General features: G+C 41.8%; 2 protein-coding genes and 1 pseudogene across 3 annotated transcripts; 1 reads left to right on the forward strand and 2 right to left on the reverse strand.

The window, feature by feature from the left end:
- Window positions 1-615: 615 nt before the first annotated feature.
- On the reverse strand, window positions 616-4,521 carry LOC311493182 (aldehyde dehydrogenase 1A1-like; annotated as a pseudogene). Its single transcript has 9 exons — window positions 4,483-4,521; window positions 2,987-3,091; window positions 2,773-2,906; window positions 2,244-2,669; window positions 2,043-2,147; window positions 1,284-1,535; window positions 1,027-1,175; window positions 878-952; window positions 616-787 (listed from the first exon to the last, which is right to left on the reverse strand). The product of its transcript is annotated as an aldehyde dehydrogenase 1A1-like (transcript).
- Window positions 4,522-8,405: 3,884 nt separating this feature from the next.
- cyp1d1 (cytochrome P450, family 1, subfamily D, polypeptide 1) lies at window positions 8,406-12,862 on the forward strand (the record flags this gene model as incomplete). Its single annotated transcript, XM_084551238.1, has 7 exons — window positions 8,406-8,696; window positions 8,789-9,406; window positions 10,023-10,146; window positions 10,260-10,349; window positions 12,080-12,203; window positions 12,290-12,376; window positions 12,524-12,862. 7 exons carry the CDS (start codon window positions 8,406-8,408, stop codon window positions 12,804-12,806), a joined length of 1,617 nt encoding a protein of 538 aa, XP_084407364.1. The 3' UTR covers window positions 12,807-12,862.
- A 6,082-nt stretch (window positions 12,863-18,944) lies between these two features.
- On the reverse strand, window positions 18,945-20,946 carry kifl (kinesin family-like). The gene is made up of 2 exons (XM_084552392.1): window positions 20,461-20,946; window positions 18,945-20,389 (listed from the first exon to the last, which is right to left on the reverse strand). The coding sequence occupies exons 1-2, from the start codon at window positions 20,539-20,541 to the stop codon at window positions 20,216-20,218; spliced, it is 255 nt and encodes an 84-aa protein (XP_084408518.1). The 5' UTR covers window positions 20,542-20,946; the 3' UTR covers window positions 18,945-20,215.
- Between the last annotated feature and the right edge of the window lie 4,013 nt (window positions 20,947-24,959).

A 24,959-nucleotide genomic window follows, 5' to 3' on the forward strand; every position in this document is an offset into this window, starting at 1 on the left:
TACAAATAGGTCATCACAAACAGCAGACATATTGCAGTGGATAGGTCACTGGAATAATAACAGACTTTTATTTTGGTTAGATGTATTTAAATAAACAAACTAAATACTTCACTAATTTGTTCATAGTCACTTTATTTCAGTGAAAAGCATTCAAATGTATCTCTTAAACATGGTAATTAAATAATCAATAATAATATTAAGTAATCTCTTATTACTGCAGTCAGACTTGTCAGTAGAAACTATGGCACATATAGTACACATGCATTAGTGAGCTTGATCATATTTACAGCATTGAAATCAGCGTAAGGTTTACTGGCTATCAGTATATGTCAGCGCTCTTATTGATTTCATTTGGAAATCCATGTAAACAGTTTGTAAACTGTCTTTTTTTGTATAGAGTCCATTAAAATATCAGATTTTCTGACAAAGTGCTGTTTAAATTGTGATTTTTCAACAGAAACATGCTCTCTAAGCTACTAAACACCTAAAAGATGCCACTACACAGTGTCCACTAAACTGTCACCAGAGAAACACTGACATTATCATACTGATATTCAGAGGAAGGGGAATACCATTGTCAAGATATTATGAAAATGTGGACATTCCCAGCAGACATGACAACAACAAATGTTAATGAAGTAACAGAGAATTGATGGTGCCTTATAAACGTTAAGGTGCCATATGCTACGGGGTTGCAGAGAAGAAAAAGTCAGCATCATGAGTTCTTCTGTGAGATTTTGATGGTGATTGCCTTAACCTCTGTGTACTCCTGAAGACCATATTCCTCCTGAAATAAAACAAAAAAACACTGAAATGTAGGCAAACCAGCAGACCTGCACATACTTCATGTAGAGAAATATATAATAGTATCACTCACATTTCCCTCCCATTCCCAGACATCTTGAATCCACCAAATGGACACTGAGTAGTCATGGCATTATAGCAATTCACCCTAGAAAAAAAGCAAATTTATTCACCACATTACATAAGAATAAATGGTTGTTAAGTAATTATTTGATCATTTACTACTTTGTATTCAGACTGTCTGTGCAGACGTTTTTGATCCATACCAGACCATGGAGGAGGCTGTAAGGGCCATAGTGTGTGGCGATGGCTCTTCGGATGACTTCTGTGACGCTACTGAAAAGCATGATCTGCTGCACTGGACTGAAAATCTGAGAGGGTAAAGAAGGGGAAAGTGTTGGCAGTGTTAAAGAAATTGCATCAGGATAAAAGTCAGCGGCGGAATAAAGACACAGACCACTATTGGTGGTTGGGAGTACCTCCTCTTTGGCGATGCACAATTCATCTTGTGACATTTGAGAAGACGATGGGTTGGATGAAAAGTCCCTGCTATCGGTGTATCGGAGGTCAAAAAAAGAAATACCTGTGGTCCCTGATCGACCCCTGGTAGGAGTGGGTTTGGATTTGGCCCTCATAGACTGGTTCTTCCACAAATACCCTGGATCCAGCCAGACAGCACTGGCCCTAGTTGAAAAACAGACTATTATGGGCCTGTTCCACCACATACTCTACTGCAAGACAGACATAGACAGAGTATAAAATGCTGCAGCTAAACCAGAAATAGAAAGGTTGTAAGGCATAATCTCTGTTTCCCATTAGTGCCCTGTCACACTTTCTAAATGAGGAGAGGGACCAAATATGAAGTTGTATGAAGTAATAGACCGATTAGCCATGACATTATGACCAGTGGGTGGGATTTGCAATCGACAGAACAAGGATTAGGGATTTGAGTGACTTTGACAAGGGGCAAATAATGACAGCTAGAGGATTGGGTCAAAGCATTTCCAAACTGCAGCTCTTATGGGGTGCTTCTGGTTTGCAGTGGTCAATATCTATTAGAAGTTGTCAAAGGAAGCAAAAGAGATGAAATGGCGACAGGCTTCATAGACAGCCAAGGCTCAATGATGCAGGTGTAAGTAAGAATCACAAATGCGTCCTGATATACATATACACAAAATATACACACATTAGATTTTAAGAAATTACTGTAAAGTATTCCAGTAAACAAAAGTACTCACAGTCACAGTCTGCAAAGACAATACTTAGTTTTTTTTCCCCGACGAGTTCCAGTGCAACTGTTTTCAAGCTGCTTTTACCTGCAGCCTTCTGGATAGGTCTGACAACTGATGACAAGAATGTGAGATACATTATACGGTACAGTGAAAGATTTAATATTAATAGTGGCAAAGGAGAGGAAATGATATTCTGTTCAAAATTACTAACAGCCGTTGATCCAGCAAAGGCTACTTTGTCTACATCTATGTGGTGGGAAATAGCACAGCCTGCTGTCTGACCATAACCTGGCACCATGTTCACCACTCCTAGGTGAAACCCAGCCTGAACACAGAGTTGAACAGAGTCACTACAAATCACCGTCTTTAACAGAGTCTTAGATTAGTCTTTTTTATTTTACAGCTACATAAGTCTGAATTCAAGGGTTTTGTCCATATGTCCAAGGCATGCCTGAACTAACACTCAGTTGTTGCTAACCAATTGTAAAAAGATGCCATTTCACCTACAGGGATAGTTTTGCCATGAATCTTGTCTGCCCAGCCGCCGTAATATCTTAAGGTTTTTATTGTGGCCATCAGATCTACAAAGTATGTCACGAGAAACACTTTGCCAGAGTCCAGAGCTTCTAGTGTCTAAAGATAAACAGTAATACGTGTGTACGTACCATTGCTTCATTGTCTTGAGGAACAATAATTTAAACTGAAGATTTATTGCATGTATGAGTGTGTTTCTCACTGCCAGTAGGAAATCTCAACCAAGTCAGCAAGTCTGTTAAGTAGACAACCTCAGTCTGAGGTGTCCATGGATCGCCAGGGTGATCCTATTTGGAAGGCAGCTCCGGCACTCCTTACTGTCTTGTCCACATCTTCCTATCAGATGTTCGAGTTGATGAGGTGGTCACCAAAATCAAGTCAGTTCTATTTATTTAGCTGAATAAACAGATAATACATGATTCAGCCTCTTCCACTTCACACAGCAGCTCCCCTGTGGTGGGGTTATACACAGGGATTTTTCTGCTGCTGCATGACTCATGCCAATCATTACTGATAAACAGCTAAGACACCAGAGGAGAATTAGAAAAGAATAAAACACAGAAACAGATTCTTTGACTACATTTTTCCTTTGAATATCCCCTGCTTATTTTCTAAAAGCAGATTAAAGACAGTTATTATCAGCTCTCCTCGGCCTGATTAAAATAAGAGCAGACTCCGTGATATTTAGCGGGAGTCTATATCAGTCATATAGTCAGATCCACTGGCATGCTCTCCCAGGTGATTACTGTATCCTCTGAAGGACCAGTAAAAAGGACTCCCATAATATTTTATCTGATTGAAACCACATCTCCTTTCTCCTCTAATGACAAGCAGATCAAAAATAATTTGACACAAACCATGAATACTTTTAAAATTATGACATGACTGGTACACAGTGCCTTATTAAAGGCAACTGAACCTGTTATCAGCAGGCTCTGGATTTGCTCCAGTACAGACCAGATGTTTAAACTCACAGTCTGACCAGTAAGAATGTTTTCTCCCATCAGGATGTATGAGGCATGTTTGGATGATATAAAAACTACATATATTTCCTGTTTTTCACTTTTTTCTATTTGTCGTCACTGTTCTGCTGTAAAACACCTCAAAAGATCCTCTGAGAGCTTTGGCCTATAGTCTTTGCGAATCTTTGTGGAACTCTGTGTATGCGTATTTAGACAAAATGCCTTGATTGCTTTGACCGTTACCTGCTTGAGTTATTACCTTAATGTAAACAACTGATGGTTCTGGGATTGGAATGAGCAGGGCCTTGATCCCTCTAGATGTTGTGATCTGTGGTCTTGGTTCAGACCCTGATGGCTGTATCTGTTATCAGACTGCGACTCATGGTTATTATGTCATGTAAAGTATGTTTGAACACTGGTGAAAAGTGAATATCTGGATCACTGAGCCAGAACAGTTGTTATCACGTGACCCTGTGCATAAGCTGCCTTCCCCACCCGTGAGTGAACAGAGACTATCACTGGCATTGTCAGCAGCGTAACGCCTCATGGTCAAGGGTCACAACTGGCACCACAAAGTCGGGCTTGGCTCTGAACAGTGGACTGGGCATCAGTTGGGCCGAAAAGATCACGGACAGCAATGAGCAGTCCAGAAAGGTGCTATCAGAGGTGTGCTTCATCACATTTGATAAAAAATGAAACTTTGATCATGTATGGCTCATTTGTACAAAGTTTTGCATAATTTGTTAATGGACAATTAAGAACATTGGACTTTACATATACAGACTTTTGCAGCAGCATATTTTAACATTTATTGTAGCCTATCACAGGACAAACATATCACACAACAGTAGCCTACAGTCATTATGTTTCATTAACAATTCAGTGTTTTTGAATGCAAATACAAACTATATGACTGTAAAGCATCTCTTGGGTGTAAAAAGTTTGTTAACCTGTGAGTGATGGCGAATTCCCATTCCGGTCACCGGCATGTTGCCGCCGCCATCTGCCTCCTCTCACCCTCAGCGGACCACCGAGCTTCTTCACATACCTGCAGTTCTCGGCGTTAGAAAACAGAATCACGTACCGGGAGGTAACGCGCTAATGCCTGGATTATGCTTCCGCGTAGTGATCACGCAATGGTCACACAATGGCCACGCAGCGGCCACCCAGCGGATGTAGTTAGCGGACCAATCACAGCCAATGCCGCTGCGTTGCTGCTGCGTTGCTGTTGCGTCGCCTCGACGCGCGTCGAGGATTTTTGGGAGGTGCACGTCTGGCTCTTGCGTAGGACGTACGGGGGTCCGCAAGGACGTAATAGGTCCGTACGCCCCCTCGCGCTGTGTCAATGCGGAAGCATAACTTGGGCTTAACCCTTCTTCAAACGGAACCAATCCTGCTTTAAGCCCAAGTTATGCTTCCGCGTTGACACAGCGCGAGGGGGCGTACGGACCTATTACGTCCTTGCGGACCCCCGTACGTCCTACGCAAGGGCCAGACGTGCACCTCCCAAAAATCCTCGACGTGCGTCGAGGCGACGCAACAGCAACGTAGCAGCAACACAGCGGCATTGGCTGTGATTGGTCCGCTAACTACATCCGCTGGAGACCGCTTTTCCGATTTCCACTCATAAACACTGCTTGAATAATTTGGAGCTCCAACGCCAGTCTCTCTGTCTCGGTGTCCATCGTTCACTGTGACTACGACAAAAGCCGGAAGGTAAATAACTATACGAGGCGAGATACGTCACAAGAGTCTCGGTCGGTCGGTCACAAAAAATCATAGCGCCCTCTACCGGTGTGGCATTGAATTGCATTTCGACACGTAAACCCCACGCAGAACCATCACGGTCTCACGACTGCGTCCAAGCAACTGCGTGGCCATTGCGTGACCATTGCGTGATCACTACGCGGAAGCATAATCCAGGCATTACTCCACGTGCCCCGCGAAGCTGGCAGGCGTGCGCTCCTCAGCAGGCAATTATCACAGTAAGGCAAACATTTTAAATGTTTGGCGAACAAAATATTTACCGTTAAACACTTTAATGTGCATTCTATGTGTAATAATCAAACTGGAAACATAAATAACTCGTTGTTGTCCTGGATTCTGGAGGGGCTAGGCAGCCTTATAACGTCACATAATATAACACACATATGTGTTATCACCCAGTCACAATTTGCGAAATCCGTCAAAGGGGGCCCCTACTGTCTTCTACTGTTAGCATAGACCCATCATTTCACAGCCAGAATGTTCTGGTTTGTGTTTAATGATGCAGTTACTACAAAAGCAGCGTGTACATCATCAACGTGAATTGTTATAGTTCTGGCTATTGACTGATGGGTAATGTAGTGATTCTCACTGAGAACACCATGGAGAAGAAGAGGTCAAAGTCGCCATGGGGACCAGTTTAGAAAAAAAAGAAAAGAAGGAAAAATGTTCAAATGATAAAGGTATGCTGCTGCCACCTATTTATGAGTGTGATAGTGAGGATACTGGATGAAACAGGATGGCTAGGAGAACTATGTTAGCCTGTTGCTATACAGATTGTGAGGGCTGGCATTACTGAAGTTCACCCAGGGCGCTGAACAGGCTAGAACAAAAGGTAGCCAACTGAGGGTTTTCTCATCTTTTTAGGTAGGTCCTCACTTACAGTAAGTACAAGTGGGCGTTCTTTTTACCCTACTACATTTAAGATGTATTTTTTTCAGACTCTTGGTTCTGTACAGGACAATTTGTATTGTTATTGACAGATTATATATTTAAAAAATATCAACTCCAATAAAATGCTTTCATCATAATAAAGATGATTTTTACAATTCAAACAGGTGCTACCTCAAGTTGCATCAGTCAAGCCTGAAATCTTTGTCAGGTTTGAAGTGATAACCATGTATTACTCGTGGTCTCTGAATCAGTACAGCCTGCCAGGACCATCTACAAGGCAGCAACCATAATTGGGAAGATGTTAGCTTTGATAAGGGATGTCCTGCTGCTTCACTGTCTCCCAGGAACAATGCGATCACATAACTTTGTCTGGTGCACCGATTTTGATCTGTCCGGAAACACACACACACACGTCCTTTTGAGAATTATCCCCTGGGACAACATAACCTCTGTAATTAACCCTTGTTAAACAATAAAAAGATCAGTAGAGCTGGTCTCAAAACAGTGAAAACCATCTTCCCATACTAATTCATCCACCTCTTAACTTGAAACTGTTATCTACTGAGGTTCAAAGTGCTGAGAATTTTAAGACATCCAGATTTTGTTTGTCCATGACGGTTTATGTGCTTCATTGGGGTAATTAAGGTGATCAACACATGCACTAACTATCCTTGTCACAGATGCAATAATAATCAGTCTAGCTACATGTTGAGCTTGTCTACATGCTTGTCTAAGGGTTTTGGGCTGTGTGTGTTAGATCTGTAACCGTGTTCTCAGCTTTGTTCGAAAATATAAGCAACGCATTCTACTTCTAGACACTTTACCATCTAGTCTGGCTCCATAGAATCAGTGCGTGTCTGCCAAAGCTAATGACAGGACAGGCAGCCTGGAGAGGATGTGGACCACCAGGTCAAAGGAGCTGTCGCTTGGCCTGATAGCACCCAATGTCCCACAGTTGAGCTTGAACTAAATTGGCGGTTGGATGGAGAGTGAGGAAGAAAAGGGAATGAAGGGAATGAAAGATGGAGAGACAGTGAGGGAACTGGGGAACACTGAGGGAAAAAAAATGTGAAAATGAGAGATAAAGACATGAGATCTAATAAATTAGTAAATGCAGCAAAACAACAACAAATAAAAAATGAGGTGATAGAACAAAAGAGAAATAGACTCTCAGGTGTTGAATTATTATGTTGATATCAGGTGACTGTTGTGACGGTAGATAAATCCACAAGCTATTCATCAAACATATCCGTCTTTCTTTCTGAGATGTTTGATTGCCACTGCTAAAAAGTTTAGAAGTTAGACCTATTATTCTAATACATCCACAAGGTGGAAAGAGCAAGGATTTGGAGGGTTCTTGTCACAACCACAGCTAAAATTGTAGGTAGCATTAAGTCATTCTAAACAGATGGCCAGCGCTCCCTTGTGACAAATTATAGAAATGACACTGTTCTTAAAACCGTGCTAGGGATTTGTGAATATTTACTTGAACAGATCTGACCTTTAAAATACCAAAACCAGTTACAGAACTAAATGTAGACAGAACTTTTGCTATGATATTTTGTGTTATTTAACTAATAATGGACCAACATTCACTGCAAAACTGAAAAATCAGTTTTACTCCTTTAAAATAGATACTGTTTGTTTTATCATCATTCTTCTGTTTCTACAGTTTCAAACACATCTCACAACTTTTAACAATCTGTGCACTGCAGCTTTGTTTATTTTCAATAAGAACTGGAGAGGAGGGGCCCCTGCCGTGTATGGTTTCCGACTGTGGTCAAATGGACTGATGAAGTCACCAGCCAGCTAAGTCAGTCCGGCTGCCTGGGCCGGACTCAAGGTTCTGGGCATGTGCGCCCCTCTTCTCTCTCTTTTTGTGAGTTGGCAGCAGCTCCCTCTGCAGGGGGCCCGGCTGCTGCTGCTGAGAGGGACGTCCTGTACCTTGTGTGAAATACTCTCATTTACAAGATCCCGAAATTCAGACGTCAAATTGCTGCCTGTGGAGTGTTTTTGGTGTCTGCTTGGGCATTGTGTGGTGAGTTTTCTCATTTTGTCTTTGATTTTTAAGCGCATTCAGTGCCCACCACAGTTTATTCATTCCGACTAATTTAATCTGGACCGCTTTTTCCCTCTAACAAACAAAAGGTAAAATACTTTCTTTTCACCCCTTCTTCCTCTCTTTCTCTTTCTCTCAGTGTTTTATTCTTTCATCATGAGGCCCAACCTGTTTTGGACTCTGCCCATCAAGGAGAACCCCTGTGCTTCTCTGTCAAGTGTCACTGTTGCTTTGTGCATTTTCGCCCTCCTTATGATGGCCCTCAGGGGCCGGAAAAAGAACAGATTTTTCTTCCACCTCCAGCACGACTCCCAGCTGGACCACTCCAAATACCCTCCTCCTCCTGGACCCGCACCATGGCCCGTTGTTGGGAATTTGCTCCAGATGGGGGACCAGATTCATCTCTCTCTAACCCGTCTGAGGCTCCAGTATGGTGATGTGTTCAAGGTATAAAAAAATTTTTTTGTGGGAGATATGTGTAGATGGACAGAGCAAGCATTGTGTATTTATTCAGTCATTTGTTTATCTCTTTACTGCAGTTGCGTTTGGGGTCTTTGACTGTTGTTGTCCTGAGTGGGTACACCACCATCAGGCAGGCGCTGGTTCGGCAGGGTGACGCTTTTGCAGGGCGACCCGACCTTTTCACCTTTTCTGCTGTTGCCAATGGGACCAGTATGACCTTCAGTGAGAAATATGGACCTGCATTGCTGCTCCATAAGAAGCTGTGCAAGAATGCCCTGCGGTCTTTCTCGCAGGCTGAGCCCAGGGGATCTGGTGCCACCTGCCTTCTGGAGGAACATGTATGTGCTGAGGCTGCTGAGATGGTGGAGGTGATTCGGGAGCAATCTGCTAAAGGGGAAATGGCCAATGATATGAAGGGTATTGATCCAGTGGTACCCCTGGTGGCCTCAGTGGCAAATGTTGTCTGTGCACTCTGCTTTGGGAAAAGGTATGACTACAATGACAAGGAGTTTCTCGCTATTGTTCACATCAACAATGAGGTCCTGAGGATCTTTGCAGCAGGGAACCTGGCTGATTTCTTCCCCGTGTTTCGCTACTTTCCGAGTCCGTCTCTGAGAAAGATGGTCCAGCACATTCACAGAATGAACGGATTCATGGAACAGAGCATTGAGGAACACATCAACACATTTGATAAGGTAAGAGGTGATAAGAGTCTGGAAAATACACATGCAGATGGGAATTTACATTCAATTTGCAGCCTTGCATAATGAAATCTTGATTGTTTGTCTGAGCGCCACATGTTTTTTTTAAATTTATTCTAAATCTAAACCATTGTATTAAAGTCTGGGCAAGTCTAAGGAATACTTCTATGGGTTTTCCGTGCAAAAGTGATGTTTCAGAGAACAAAAATATCAAGATAATGCCACCGCAGTGATTTGTAATACTATATATTTTTCAGGACAGCCCAGATGACGTGTCTGTCAGTGTAATTTTCTTTAGATTTGTCCCACTTTGCTTTCCACTATCTAATCTGACATTGCACACATACAGAAGTGGCTGTGAGCGCAACTGTAGCCAAAAAATAACAAACAAGTTCCCTGGGAAGGACCTTTGTTCTTGTGCAGAGTGGTTAAAACGTTCGCACGCACTCTAATTAGGAATTAGCAACCCACTGGAAGACACGCGTCGTACTAAAACTATGATTACTGCCAACTGAACATATGAATCCCAATTATTGCTTGAAAATTTCAAACTTATTCTCGACCTAACCAGTAACCACTTTATGTTTTCCATCATACTGTGTGTTGGCAGAACTGTATCCGGGACATCACAGACGCTCTGATCGCACTTTGTGAAGACAGAGAAGAAAACAAGGATACATCTTTGCTCTCCAACTCTCAGATCATTCACACTGTCATAGATATCTTCGGAGCAGGTTAGACAGACTTTGCATATTATCATAATGCTTGTATTGAGATTAATACATCACAGTGACGACAATGATTGCTCTGTTTTCACTGCGGTGGTGTTGTTTGTGGTTTTCTGAAGGGTTCGACACCATCATCGCTGGTTTACAGTGGAGCCTGTTGTACCTCATCAAGTTTCCTGACGTCCAGGACAGAATACACCAGGAGATTGGTATTATTATTATTATTGGTATTACAATGATCCACATTGTACCTGCTTGTATCAGGTTAAATCTTTGCTAAAAAGTGAACATAGTTTAATTCACTGCCCTTTTAGAATGATTTCATGAATGAAAATAGAAACGAGGCATCCTATGCCAAGGAATGAGGCCTTATCCAGTAAACAAACTGATGAATGAGTCACAGTCATTGTGTTTCTCCATTTACCAAAACACAGATGGTTGGTCATCACCGATTACAAATAACACATCACCAAAGAGCATGAGATTGTGGCTGGTACTTTATTTTTGGCAGGGCAAAACTACAAACTTTAGAGGAGCATGTTTTTCCTTATACAGTAGATCTTTCAAAAAACAGTAGATTAAAAAAGACACACACAAGTGGAAATGCAGCTGTCTGTAACAAATGTACAAACAGGTGACATCTGCGTAATGCAACAATTTCAGGCAGAAACAACCTAAAAAAAAAACAACTCCACAATGGCTAAACAGAGTGCCCCTTTTGGGCAGACAGAATCCAACAGCCACGAGAGAAACTCACAAAAGGTCAGACGAATTTGCTGACGCTAGAAGTACTTTTGAAGCCAGCTGACAGAACTGGTACTGGTCTGTTCTGAGGCACGTTGCATTTTTACAGAGAGAGAGAGAAAGGCAGAGAGACGGGGAGATCCTAGGAGGAGACGGGATGAATCAGAACGAGGGGTTAGAGAGTTCCTGAGAGACACAAAGGCAGTAACACGCAAGGCACTGAACGCACACGGGACAACAATCTTCTCTTAATCATCACTTAAATGAACTAGAAAACAATTGCAATTAATGGACTTAGAAGCTTTTATTGTTTTTTTATTTATTGTTGTGCACAATGGGTCCTTGCTTTATGGAAATTTTTATTTTTGAAACAACTTGTACTATAAAACTGACCTGAAGGATGTGCATGCTTCTTGCAATGTTCAAAAGATGCGTGTCTTGCAACTGACAACTTTCCAGCTTTTAATTTGTTTTTAAAATGAGAAAACGCATCTCTGAACAGGAGAGGTGGGCCAAGACCCAAATTATCACCCAATTTCAACACAGTCTGTCCCCAAAGGTTTTAACCTCATTCATGCCTTGAGTCTGGAGTGTCTGCCTATTAATAGGTCATTAGAGAGCCACTGTTTGGGGACAAACAGGACACAGGACAGTTCTCAGTCATCCAGATCACAGTATATCCAAAGAACAAAGCTGAAACCAAGGCAGCAGGACTTGGTGGGTTTTCCTAAAGACATTTCACCACTCATCCACGTAGCCTCCTCAGTTTTAGGTTTTAGGAGTTTAGGTTCGGTTCAGATACTTACCTGTAATTGGAGAAATGTATTTTGATATTGTTTTCTTCCTCTAGTGAATGATGTTCTGATGAAACATCAGACTGATGGAGTAAATGGGGGTGAAACTTTTTGGATCTGTCAGTGGGCATTGGGTTCTTAACAGAAGCCCTGTGAAATTCAGGTGTGCCCAACCTACAGATGTTCCTACTAAAAACCTAAACTTCCCTCCAGTCACGTAGAACCAATTAAGACACTTAGATGAGTGGTGAAACAGTTACCTTTGTTTTAGTTTTTAGATAACAATGGTGCAGCTATATCAGAAACCTAGCCAAATACATAGATATCGTTTCAGACAAAAGTCTTGTGAGCTAAAATAACTACTTGGTTTTTGTTTAATGTTGGTGTTTCTTGTTTTTAAGATGAGCACATTGGCTCAGCCAGACTGCCCAGGTTTTCAGATAAGCCCAAGATGCCCTTCACGGAGGCCTTCATATATGAAGTGTTCCGTCATGCCTCATATGTTCCTTTCACCATACCTCACTGGTAAGACAGAAGTTTTGTTTGCAGTAAATTCGTGCTACAGTGTTTGTATTGTTATTAAAGCTTTCTGTTGGTTTGCCCCTCTTCAGCACCACGAGAAACATCACCCTGAATGGATACTACATTCCCAAAGATACATGTGTCTTCATTAACCAGTATCAAGTCAATCATGATGTGTAAGTAGCCACAAGCAATGACTATGCATTACGACTTTGAATTTGACTCGCAAGGGAGTCTGTCTCTTTCAACTTGTGCTTTTCAGATCATAAGAATGTGTCTTGTACTTTTATTGTTCTATTGATCTTCATCTTTTTCACTCCCAGTGATCTTTGGGGTGATCCGGACACGTTTAGCCCACAGCGTTTCCTGGGTCCATCTGGACTCCTCAACAAGGACCTGACAGAGAAGGTTCTCATCTTTGGCATGGGGAAGAGACGCTGTCTTGGTGATGGATTTGCACGACTGGAGATGTTTATCTTTCTCACCACGCTGCTCCACGGGCTGCGGATTGCAAATGTTCCAGGGCAGGAGCTGGATCTCAGCACCGATTTTGGTTTGACTATGAAACCACGTCCATACAGGATTACCGTCTCATCAAGGTTTTAGACCCTCTGAAACTCCAAATGATGCTTTTTTTTTTCTGTGGCTTATTTGAAATATCACAACACAAATACTAATTATAATTATTTGTCTTTGGTTATGATTCCACAGATATAAAGCTCCTCTCATTATTGTTCACAGGCAGACACTGAGTTTCTGTTTTGGCTGATGTGGTAAAAACCATAAGCACACAAGTGAACAACATCAGAGAAATATCTGCGTAAACTGAATCTGTTCAAACTTAATTTAACTGAACACAATATTTGTTGAGCGGGGGTCATTCAAAGTGCTCCTCTGCCTACAAATCTCATCACATTAAAAACTGAAGCTTGAAAACAGTCCCTCATTAAATGTTTAGTCTTAAACTAGTACACGGCGTTTCAGATTGGTCATCAGTGCTTCATACCTCAAGCTGTATCATGCAGGGTTCATCCCCATAATGCTGCCTCTTATATCCCCTTCTGCTTCAACTGTGATACTACTTTCATGAGCTAAACGTGAAGAAGCTGCATATTCTCAAACAAAAAAGGGACTCCATCCGAATTACTCATAGACATCTTTAAACTGAAAGTTTAAAAGTTAGACTCTCTTCTTAAACTTTTTTCTCATTCAGCTGCTTAACGGTAAAGGTTTGTCTTTGCTCATTTATTTGTCCGGTGGATCTTGAATTAGTGAATGAATTGAAGTGTTGTAAAATGCTATTAACACTGACTGAGCTTCATTGTGTGCTATCATAACAGTCATAGGTCTTCAGGTATCCAGTTTTCATTCATTTATAATCTCAGAAAGCTTGAATTACCTCTTTTAAATATTAACCTAGACTACTAAAAGTCACTGAGCACATTGCCATTAAACAGTGTTATTTTTTATTTTGACATGAAAACTAGAGAAAATAGTGAAATAAATGGCACATAGTGTGAAGCGTATCCTGTGTAATGGTTTTTGTTAGTTAAATCTAGTTCACATAAAAGCACTAATGTCTTGCCCTGTCAAACATTGTCTTTATGAAAACATGTAATATGGAAATAAAACAATATAACCTGCTTAATCTCTGTGTTGCACTAATATGAATGAATGAACTGCTATTTTTATTTAAGTCGTATTTACCTAAAGGTTCAGAGCAATGACTGGACACGCTATTGATAAAGTTATTATAACTTAAGTATACCTTTCACGTCACTCCTGCACCAACCTATAAATTTGGGTCAAACCCCCTTCTCTCTGTTCACAACCCCCTCCCCCCGTCACTCTCTTCTTTCCTCTTCCCTCTTTCATTGCAAGAACCTTGAGGACAAGGTTACTTGGGTTCCTTCATGTCTGACCCCTCTCATCCCCTATACCCCCACCCTCTCGGCCAGTCTCATCCCTCATCTATTTCACTCCGGTCCTTTTAACCAATAAAGTTTGTTTGTATCAACTGAGGCATGGTTCTTGTTAGTGAGTTAATAACTAATTCACCTGTGACATCTATCAAAGGCGTAGGATGCTTGTCAGACAATATTCTCCCAGTTTTGTTTTGTTCAATATTCCTTCCAAACAATTTTCTTTAGAAGTTTGATAAAAACACAAACATACATAAGTAATACATCAAAGAAAGTCATTTTAAAATATACATTGTAAACCAAATGTAGAATTTTATACATATGATTTATTAATATAGATCAGATTTATTGGCCAAATTTATACAGTATACAGATAATTTGTTCTCTGCATTTAACCCATCCAATTGTACACACAGAGAGTAGGACACAGTGTGAGCAGTGGGCAGCCTCATAATCACCTATGGAAACAGTTTAGGGGTTAGGTGCCTAGCCCAAACTTAGGCCAGGCACGGGGAACCAGTGACTCAACAGTTGCAAAACCACTTCTTGAACCACTAGGCCACGTTTCCCCTGAGCAGACCCACTGACAGATTAGTTGGTCTGTAGTTAGTAATTGTATGAACACAAATTTACATTATTGTATTAAAGGCATCATTCCCTATGTAGTCACAAATCCTGTAATTGATTTGTGGTGATTCATTAACAAAAGCCATGTACAGGTTGAGATAACGCCCTCATCAACCCTGATCCTTCTCCATATGCTCTCTGTACCTCACTGTGCCTTTGTCCCTCACTTTGTTCTTGTGCACAGAGCTCACAGTATAATTTAAACTGTGGCCTTCATTAAGAATAACAAATCAGAGTCAACATGTGCTGAGCAGGCTCTGATCTAAACCAGCCAATGAACTATAGCATGCAAAGCCAGGAATCATGGCTCTAATGTGGCGTAACATAGAGGACCACTTGTGTGGTCTGCAGCACAGATAATTAAGGCCGGGTCCAACTGCAGACAAAACATACAGTAGTCTACTTATAGAACATGCTGTCCCTCTCTCTGCTCTAAAATGCCACCTTGACCCTGGTGTTACTGTTTGTGCCGTGACTGTTTTAATACGAGACCAAAAAACAAACCAACAAACACCAGAACCGATCCAAATATTGTCTTTTCCACAATCAATAGAAGTCTATAAATATGAAACCGTATAAATATGTATGTGGTAAATTTACATAAAACTGTAGAGTTTATGTGAAGCATTGCTGCCTGCAAATTGGCCAGTTCCATGTCTTCAAACCAAGATGTGTTTACAATGTTACTGAGCCTATCTCTGATCAGAAACCACCAAAATTTATAATAATGTAACATTGCGTGCTAGGGAGTGTCTATTCCCAGCAATCAATGTGTGAGTATAGGAGCAGATTATGGGCTGTGGACAATAGAAGTGCAGACTAAATGACTAAGTGACTTTGTATGTGCCTCTTCAGTTATACATGATGCCCTGTAATGTGGGGGCCTCACTCTGACCGAAGCAGCCATTAAGAAACTGCACGCAATGCTCTGAGAGCAACTGTCAGTGTCCCCATTATGATGCCCCACATCCCTCCACGTGATCAAACATAGTCCATATGCACATGATGATGACAATCTAAGTTCGCCACAGTTCAAACATCCTCCTCTTCCACAGTCTGTCCCGACCTCAGCTTCATGATCACCTATCAGAAATAAAACAAGATATAAGTTACTTTGACCGTTGCTGAGATCAACTTTTTATTTTTGTTTTTTGATATAGGTCAGGGTTTAGTCATGCACCTCTTTCAGCTGGGCAATCTCTTTGCTTTCCACATTTCTCTGAGCATGGTTGGTTATGGCCTTCACTCTTGTTGCGTAGCTGGAACATTCAAGAAGTTCAGGTAAAATTAAGTAGAGATCGTTACCACTAAAACAATTTAACATTAATCTCTCATTCTCTGTTTCTTACACAAGAGATGTGACAGTTTCTTCAAGATTACATTCTGAAGGAGAGATGTTGACGATCATGAGCGTTTTGGCATTTCCTCCCAAAGAGTCTTGCATCACCTAAGGAAAATAAACATTGTAACTGACCTGCGAGGCTACAGGTTAGTTTACATTTCATGAGAAAGCAGGTTAATGTTCATTGCTGCGGCGTTTATCGTTCTTGTGAGTCTACTGTTTATGATTACCTGTGTCAGCTTGCTGTTCCTGTATGGAACATGGGGCAGTTCAGCAGATAAAGCTGAGATCACGTCACCTAATGCACTCAGAGACTTGTTAATGGAGTTTGCCTCCTGAAGATGAACAGAGCGTGTGGGAGAATTTAAAAAGGCTATTATAAACATCCGACATGTTCATCATTTAAAACATTACCATGACCAAACCTTTAGCTGGTGGTCCTTGGCACCAGTCTTTGCTGCTCTCTCACTGCCTGCCAGGTCTACGAGGCTCAGCTTCCCGTTACTCACACTCCCATTAGTTAGATTCCTGCTCTCCACCATGATGCCAACAATGAGATGGGAGCGGGAACTCTCCACGTTCATCTCTTGAGTACATACAAGAAGATACAGCTTAAAAACAAGAAGAACCTAAAATTTGTAACGCTGTGTCTTGTTGAGGCTTCTCTCAAATAAGTATCATGTAGTCAAGAGGTCTGGACTACAACAATGTTGACAACTGATTAAGCCTCAATTTCTATAAACCAATGTTGCTCCCATACAGTATGCTGATTTACAGCTGAATTACTCTGCCATTCATCACACAATCCACAGTAATGATGCACTTAGCTGCCACCCCGCCTCACTAACTGTAAGTAACAGGATTAATCCAAACCATTTAGCAGGGCCCTGTTTGAACTGGGTGGTATTGCACGACATAGAACACTCACTGGTGGCTGAGATGTGTCGGTTGGCACAGGCCTGCTGGAACAGAGCGTAGAGCTCCTGGGCACTGGAAGCCTCCTTTGTTTCCGCCCCTTGGGCGAACACAACCCCCTTTCTGTTCCTCTTGATCTCCACCCGCCTGGCCTGGCCATGGGATTGAGGCTGTGCATGGGCCTCACCAACCTGGCTCACAAAGAGATCTTGCAGCTTGTCATTGTAGAGCTCCAGCATATAGGCCGAAACCTGGGGTAAAACGAGGAAGAAGCAGAGGAGGAAAGAGGGACTTTTAAGCAGCGGTAAAATCTAAGAAAACAAGGTTTGTCTGCTACCTTGAAGTTGAATTTAGAGCTGTTCTCCCGCATGATATCGAATATAGCATTAAAAGCTCTCGGCATGATCCCCGGGTTCTTCTGTTCCTTGTCCCCCACCATGGTGAAGGTCTTCCCTGAGCCCGTCTGGCCATAGGCAAAGATACAGACGTTGTAACCGTCCATGGCTGACTGGATCAGCCTGCAGGAATAAATATTTTCAAAGCTGCTGAGATGAAGGCAGTCACTTGATTATGATACTTTGTAGAACACAAGTAACATTAACTTAGGGTGAAGCAGTACAAATGTACAGTAGAGGCTCAAAAAGACACATTTCAATCACATTATGTCTGTGATATGAACATTTGTGGATATACTGTATCATATATAGCAGCATATTCACCCTCACCGGTTTGTGTCATGAAACAGTTCTTCCTGAGAGGCCTCAGCACTGAACACCTTGTCAAACTGAAACTCTCTCTGTCCACGAGGGGTTTCCACGGTGACAGAGTAATCGTCTATTTTATCCACAACAATGGCTCCACCCTGAGCAGCTTCGGTCCGGCTCACTGGTCGAATCCGACAGAACACTCTTATTTTACCTAAGGAAAAAAAAACAAACAAACATTAAAACATTAAAAGCCTCCAAAGTCAGGCCTAAATCTGAAAATGAACAAATGTATGTGGTACCATAATCTTGGTCTACCTTTCATGTCTTCCACCATATTGTAATATTTCTTCCTCAATGTCCTTTCCGAGGTGTAGTTCTCAATTATTTTCTTTTTCTCTTCTTTTTCTTGCTTCAGCTGGAGGTAAATCATGATAACACATGGCTGTGACAGTTACGAGTGCAAGAGATATACAGTAAAATGCGTTTTGACTGAAAAATGAGCCCTGTTTGGTGCCCTGTTGGACTACTTTTGGTCGTGCAGTGTGTTTCTGCTATAATAATTGAGACATTAATGCTTTCTTCTCCTTTCTGTCACTTCTGTATTTGACTTTCTGGGATCTAACCTGAGTCATTGACCTGTGTCACAAGACGCTAACCTGATCCTGCAGCAGGAGCAGCTGCTGACCGACACTCTTGACTCCATCTGTGGTTTGGATTGTCCCCTGTCCCAGGATGGCCTCCAGCTCTGAGATGGCACAGTCTGCTCAGAGAATAAATGTTAACCTTTGATTTATATTTTTACAGTTACATTAAAGTACAGCTGCAGACAAACACAACTTAAGATGTGCAGTTACCATTTATTACAGGACTTTCTCCTGTTTTGATGCAGTCTAAAGCAATTTGACAGACCTCATACTTCCTCACTGTTTCTTGCAGGAGAGACAGAGTTGACTCATATTTATCTGACCTGTAAAGAGGAATAAAAAAAATAGTTTACATATATAGCTCAGCATAAGTTAGTAAGACTGTCTTTATCGTCGCTCAGCTGACTCATGATACTCTTCGTCCCATACAGCACATCACTACTACCAGTGTGACCAGTGTAACTGACTATGCCATCTAATATGAAAGCATATGTTGTTTATTTATTTCAGACTGTTTCCATGATTTCTAACCCCTCCTGGTCAGCAGCCTTCTCCATATCGTTGCTTTCTTCTTTGACGTTCTGCAGACGCTCCAGTTTGTTTCTTGCTTCGATCAGAGAAACCCGGTTTTCCTCAATCATCTGGTCCAAAAGAGCCCTGGTTTCAAACACAGCGCTGCAAACTGCATGAGCCTGGAAAACAAAGCAGTGCAACAGTCACAAAATCAGGACAGAAAACAGAAGGCGTCATACTATAAAATAACTTGGGACACATGCAGTTAGCAACAGGTTTACATGTTTAATATTAGACCTTGTGTATGACAGAGGGAAGCAGAATGCTGCAGGGTGGTTGAGGGACAGGAGGGATGGGAGTCCTCTCGGCCTCCAGCAGCTCAGTGATCTCCCTCTCCCTCTGGTACAGGCTCTCCTTCAGCTCCTCTAGACGAGCTTTAGCCCCCTCAAGTGGTCGATCTGAGTCACAGCAGCTCTGTACATAAAGTAAAATAGTCAGACTATTACAGTTAAAAAAGAATACAACACTGCTGCCATTTGAAAACAGTAAATATGAGTTTTGATGTATTAATACCAGATGGATCTTTAGTTAATTCCCATCCTTTCATTGTAGTAACACAAGTTTTTTTTCAGTTTTCCTTTGTTTGTTGCTTTGTTGATAGATATATGATCTTTAATCCTGCGTCACTGATACAAGCAGAAGTTTGTTATGGTAACTGATTCCAACTCACAGAGGCCTGTTGTTGTGCAGAAAGGTCTTGGCTCTCTGAACTGTCACCTTCCCCTGCTGCTTCCTGCTGTTGCTCCTGTGGTGAAATCATCATCAGTTCTTGGACTTTCCCTATTTCCTGTCTGGCCATCTGAAGTTCCTGCAATGCTGTTCGGTGTAACGACATTAATAACTGTATGCATAGGTCAGTGATTTTGTGGTCTTAAATATTCATGAATGTAGACAGACTCACTGGAGGCCTGGTGGGTGTGTAGGACATCCAGCCTGGTGGAGAACAGTTCCAGCATTTTGCTCTGATAAACACATGTGAACAAAGTTTGTCTCATAATCATTATGGTGATATGACCACAAGAGTGTGCTCCAGCTCAGAAGACAGATAAAAGCTGTGAGAGGTTATGAATGAAGGCCAAATTGCTCTCCAACCTTTTCCCTGTGCCACTGCAGGGCCTCCTCTTTATTTCTCCTCTTCTCGGCTCTCTGATCCTCCAGCAACAGCTCGTATTGTGCTGTCAAGCCCTGCAGAAAATAGGACCAGTCAAGAAGAGACATAACTGGCATAACTGTGTGCCAACACACACGTATACAAAATTGAGAGACAAAGTACACCACTTGAAAACTAGAGAGCAGTAGAGAGCAGGACAGGAAGTTGGCTGTGTTTGACTCTCACCTCCACTTTCTTCTCCCACTGTGCCTTCTTCTTCTCCACCTTCTCCTGGTAGAGGTCCAGAAACCTCCTCAGAGTGTTTAACTTGTTCTGGTAATGAGATCTGATCTTCTGCATGGTCCATTCCTGACAACGCAACAGAGTTAGCTTCACTGCTATGCGCTCTCTCTCTCACAGACACTCATACACCTATTCACCTGGTTCTCCAGCGCCGTGATCTGGAAGTTCTCCTCCAGCTCCTGGACCACCTCCAGGTGTCTCTTCCTCATTGCTTCCATGTCCTCGGCTATCTGTTTGAGACGTGCACCAACAGACCTCAGATACACTGAGCACTATCATGTTATTACTCTGCTGATCAGATGCCTTCTGGGGCCACAGCAGCAGCATGAGGGTAGCCATGTGAGTGTGAGTGAGAGCACAACACGGTGTCCGACACTGACTTCATTGTGTGTCTGCTTGTCCTCTCACTGCACAGCTGGGCACAGCAATAAGTCACATGTCTGAGAAATATTTAGTGTTCCCTGTTATCTGCTCTGAATATGGTGCTCTGCTATGTTGATGTAGAGCTAGAGGCTGCGTCTAATGATGTAAATCTGGTTCCTCTGTAAATGTGTTGCTGTGTGAAGTATTTGCAGTGCGCTCCTGTCCTGTGATGATGCTCATTATTTTACCTGAGCGATGCAGAGTTCAGCTGACTCATACGGGATGTAAATTTTGGCATCCAGCGTCCTCTCAGCTCCTGTTGCCTGATCTGCATCACTGCTGTGTGGCACCTGAGATTCAGAGCCTGCAGAAATAACATGTTGCACATTACCATTTATTTCAGAGAAGGCGTAGAAATTGATAGTTGCCGGCAAACTTCACTTTTCTAATCGCAGCTCCCACAGAAGACTTATTATAAGTTTAGTTTCAGCTAGTTCTCAGAAGGATTTTGCACAGTTCAGTTTTTTGTCTTTTACAAATTACAAATTTCACAGAAGTTAACTCATAGTCACTTAGACATCCTAGTGTCACATATATTTGCTCCACTGCCTCTTCATGATGATGACCCAGCTTTTAGTGTGTATTTTGATTAACTACAGTAATCTTGCCGTACATCTTTCAAATACCAGCGTTGTCTCACCACAGTGTCTTAACTAAATTCATTGGGCTGCTCACGTGAACAAAAATATGACATAATATACTGTAAAAGTTTAAAACATGTGATTCCCAAATGTTTTACCATCTGACCTCTTGCAAAGTTGGGCTGTCTAGTCAAATATCTCTGAAGTGTTAGTAGTTCCAGCAAACTGTCAGTTTTCAAAGACCCACAGAGGTACACGTACCGACTGCTTTTTCATCATTCTTTGCCCATGAGATTAGATGGGCATTATCTTGTGACGTTTTGGAGATGGGGACCCCAAGACTAGTTTACAAACTACTAACAGTAAAGGTCTGCGTAAACACCAGTGGATCAGGATCAATAATCTAATAATGCCATGTCCTATATAATAAAATTCAGTTTCTGTCACAGAGCCTCTTCTTCTGCAGGATTGTAATTTGGTAATTTGATTATTTGGATTTAGATAAATTCTTTAATACATGTCCGTGTTGGTACGTTACTGCCGCTTTCTGGACAACAGAATCTGAACACTTCCTCCACTCATGCTGCATCATTGTTACCCCTCTTCCTCCTCCATATTTTATTTCCTTGTGTTTTTATAGCACCTCGGTTGACCTCTTGTCCGTTGTTCTTCCTCCGGTCTGTGCTGATCCAGCGCCTGAACGCAATCCACCTCTTCATCCACAGGGGTTTTTTGACGGCTTGAACGATGCAGCAAATGTTGGTGGACAGGTGGAATCAGATTAAGGAGAAGAGTGTAAAATCAAGGACAGATAAAACCACAGATTGTACGTATTACTTTAAAGTGCAACGGATGTGCTATGTGACTTTTAAAATTTGAGTTTTATGAATTACTATTGCTGAAAGGGTATTTATAACAATTATAAATATTCAGTTGCATAATGGAAGCCAGATTTTATTATTTACTCTCTGGGCTTAGATGTGGAATTTTGCTCTAGCCAAGATTAAGGTTGGATATTGACTGATCAAACCAATCATAGCACAAATTCAAAATGAAAATCATTCAGCCCTTTCCATCCAAAGACAAAAAAAATGGCCTATACAGTATATTTGTTTATAATGCGTTTATGATTGTTTAATTGCCCTTACATGGATGCAGTGTCAGGGAAAACAAAACACATAAATCTCATTGAACCTTTTTGATTTCATTTATTTATAAGATATGCCTTACATCTTTATTATCAAGATGAACATGCAGTTTAACAGATATTTACATTTCTGGTTATTAGACTTATAATATAGATCATTAACATAACTGTATTCTAGTTAACAAAGTAGTTAGTCCCTGTTTATTTTCATAAGATCATCTAATCTAAATACTGAGGCTTCCATAAAACGACCTCGTCTGAATATTTCATCATTCCTATCTCTTGCACCCATCCCGCCCTCTCCCCTCTGTGTTTCCTCATACAGGAATGTGGGCGTGTCGTCATGCTGTTACTTTCCTCCCAGAAATACCTTTCAGTAGAGAAACAGAAATCATGTCAGGAATTAGAGAAAAGGATGGTAGAAAATATAAAAAAAAACACACACACACATCTTCTGACTGAGCTCCAAAGGTAGGCAGAAGCAGATCCGAAGGCGGAAGACATAGTAAATCAGAAGGAGTCTACGGTCTGACCTGCTGTGTTGTCTTCATGCTGGTCAAACTGCGTGTTGTGAATGATTGGACATGGCCTCTCGTCTTTAAGCTCTTGTACACTGCCTGGTAGATCTTCTAGCACCTGCGCTGCCACTGGGACCTGACCAGCCCGCGAGGACACTGCATTGTCCTCAGGGCAAGGAGACCTGATAGTTGTCTCCCAGGCAACTGAGAGACAAAATAAGATTCAGATGCTCACTGTGATGTTGAACTGACTTTTTAATATTCAAAACATTTATACTGTAAATCTTGTATGACCTAAAGATCACTGCATTCAAGCCATGAACAATGATCTGTTTCTATTTCTTTCACCAGATGACAAAAGTGTCAGATTCAAGTGTACACACAGTCACCTTATCTATAAGCATTTTGTAGTTTTCATATGTGTAAGTGGGCCCGGCTGGCCTTCATATCCAGATCTCCAACCAGACCTTTCCAGAAAGTATGTGTTTGTTCTGATACACTGTCGGCTCCACTGCCTCACAAAGGGAGCATTGGAGCAGCTGAAATATTTAAACCTTGTCTAAGTTCACCTGCCTGTCTGGAATGCATTCACCACACAGAGCAGCCTCCTCTGTGACATATAATATCATATGAGGTTGAACAAAAACACTACGCCATTATCACCACGATGACGAGTAAAAGCCGACAGCAATGTGAAGTGTGTTTGTTTGTTGGTTGCTACTTCGCTTGACACTCACGTTGCTTGCCTGCAGGGGCCACAGAGTGATGCCTCCCTACTTTCTTTCCCAGGAAGGTCAGTGAATAAGACCCATGAGCTCCAGAGGGGTTGACGTACATTGTGCCTATAACTGTGTGTCGGCTGTCGCTATTCTTGGGAAGTTAGCACGTGCGACTCGATCAGTTCAAAATCTGCAGAGAAAGGATGGTTAAAATCACATTGAAGCCGAGAAAGATGAAATTTTTAATTTAAATACAATTTAAATCCCCAAATATTTTAATCTTCTCTATGAACCCTTGCTCAACCCTCAAACTATTTGCAGATGTCGAAAAGCTCACACAGCAGATTCACTCAGGGAGCACAATCCTTTTGTCAGCCTCTCCAAGCTACTATAAGCTTCATGATTCTCAACAGGAAAATATGAAAATCCCAAACTTTGATTTTTTTTTTCAGTTGTCCCTTATTTCACAGTTGTGGGTGAGAATAAATCTTCCACCACACAGAAGAAACTGGCACCATGCACTATACACTATTCTTACTGAATAACACTGAATCTACTGAAATGTCATCTGCAAAATTTGCAATTGTACAAAATGAGCACACAAACTAAAAAATATACACATGAATGAATCAGAAGACTTATTTACTTTTAAGAGTGTAGAAATATCTACCTGGTTCTTGGAGCAGATCAGATTCAGTGCATGCCGGGAGCCGCTATGCTGACCAGGAGGACGAGGATGGGTTGATCCTGATCTCTAAGGGGAACCAAACTCTCGACAGTCTTTAAATATTAAACCCACACAGATGGAGTTTCACCAGGTACTGGCTGAAAGTCCACAGAGCCTGTTGGTAAAAAGATGCCCCAAACAGTCCTCAGGTTTCCCGTGTGTACGATAGAGATTGTAACTGGATGCTTCCTCGCACTCACACACATTTATGGTTCGTACACACACTTGTTGTGTTTGTGTTTGTTTTCCTGGATACTACAAGTTTGGGGTCAAGAGAATAAAAAATGAAAATTCATGCACCCAGCCTCTGAGGAGTATCAGGAACGTATTCTTTTATTGACCCCTCATGGGGAAATGATTTCTGTGTGTGTGTGTGTGTGTGTACACTAGTGATAGTGTGCTGTCACTTGGGTGGCACCTGGGGAGCAATTTAGGGGGTTAGGCACTTGCTCAAGGTACCTAAGCCATGGGAACGGGATGCTACCCTGTAACCCTTCGGTCCCCGTGCTGCTTCTCTAACC

Source organism: Chelon labrosus (genome assembly GCF_963514085.1).
Source record: "Chelon labrosus genome assembly, chromosome: 9".
NCBI lineage: Eukaryota > Metazoa > Chordata > Actinopteri > Mugiliformes > Mugilidae > Chelon > Chelon labrosus.

Excerpts from the sequence above, each read along its gene's own strand:
- kifl (XM_084552392.1), bottom strand. The coding sequence starts at position 20,541 with ATGGAAGCAATGAGGAAGAGACACCTGGAGGTGGTCCAGGAGCTGGAG. Across the intron at positions 20,390-20,460 it reads TCACGGCGCTGGAGAACCAG|GAATGGACCATGCAGAAGAT; the intron begins GTGAATAGGTGT and ends TTGCGTTGTCAG.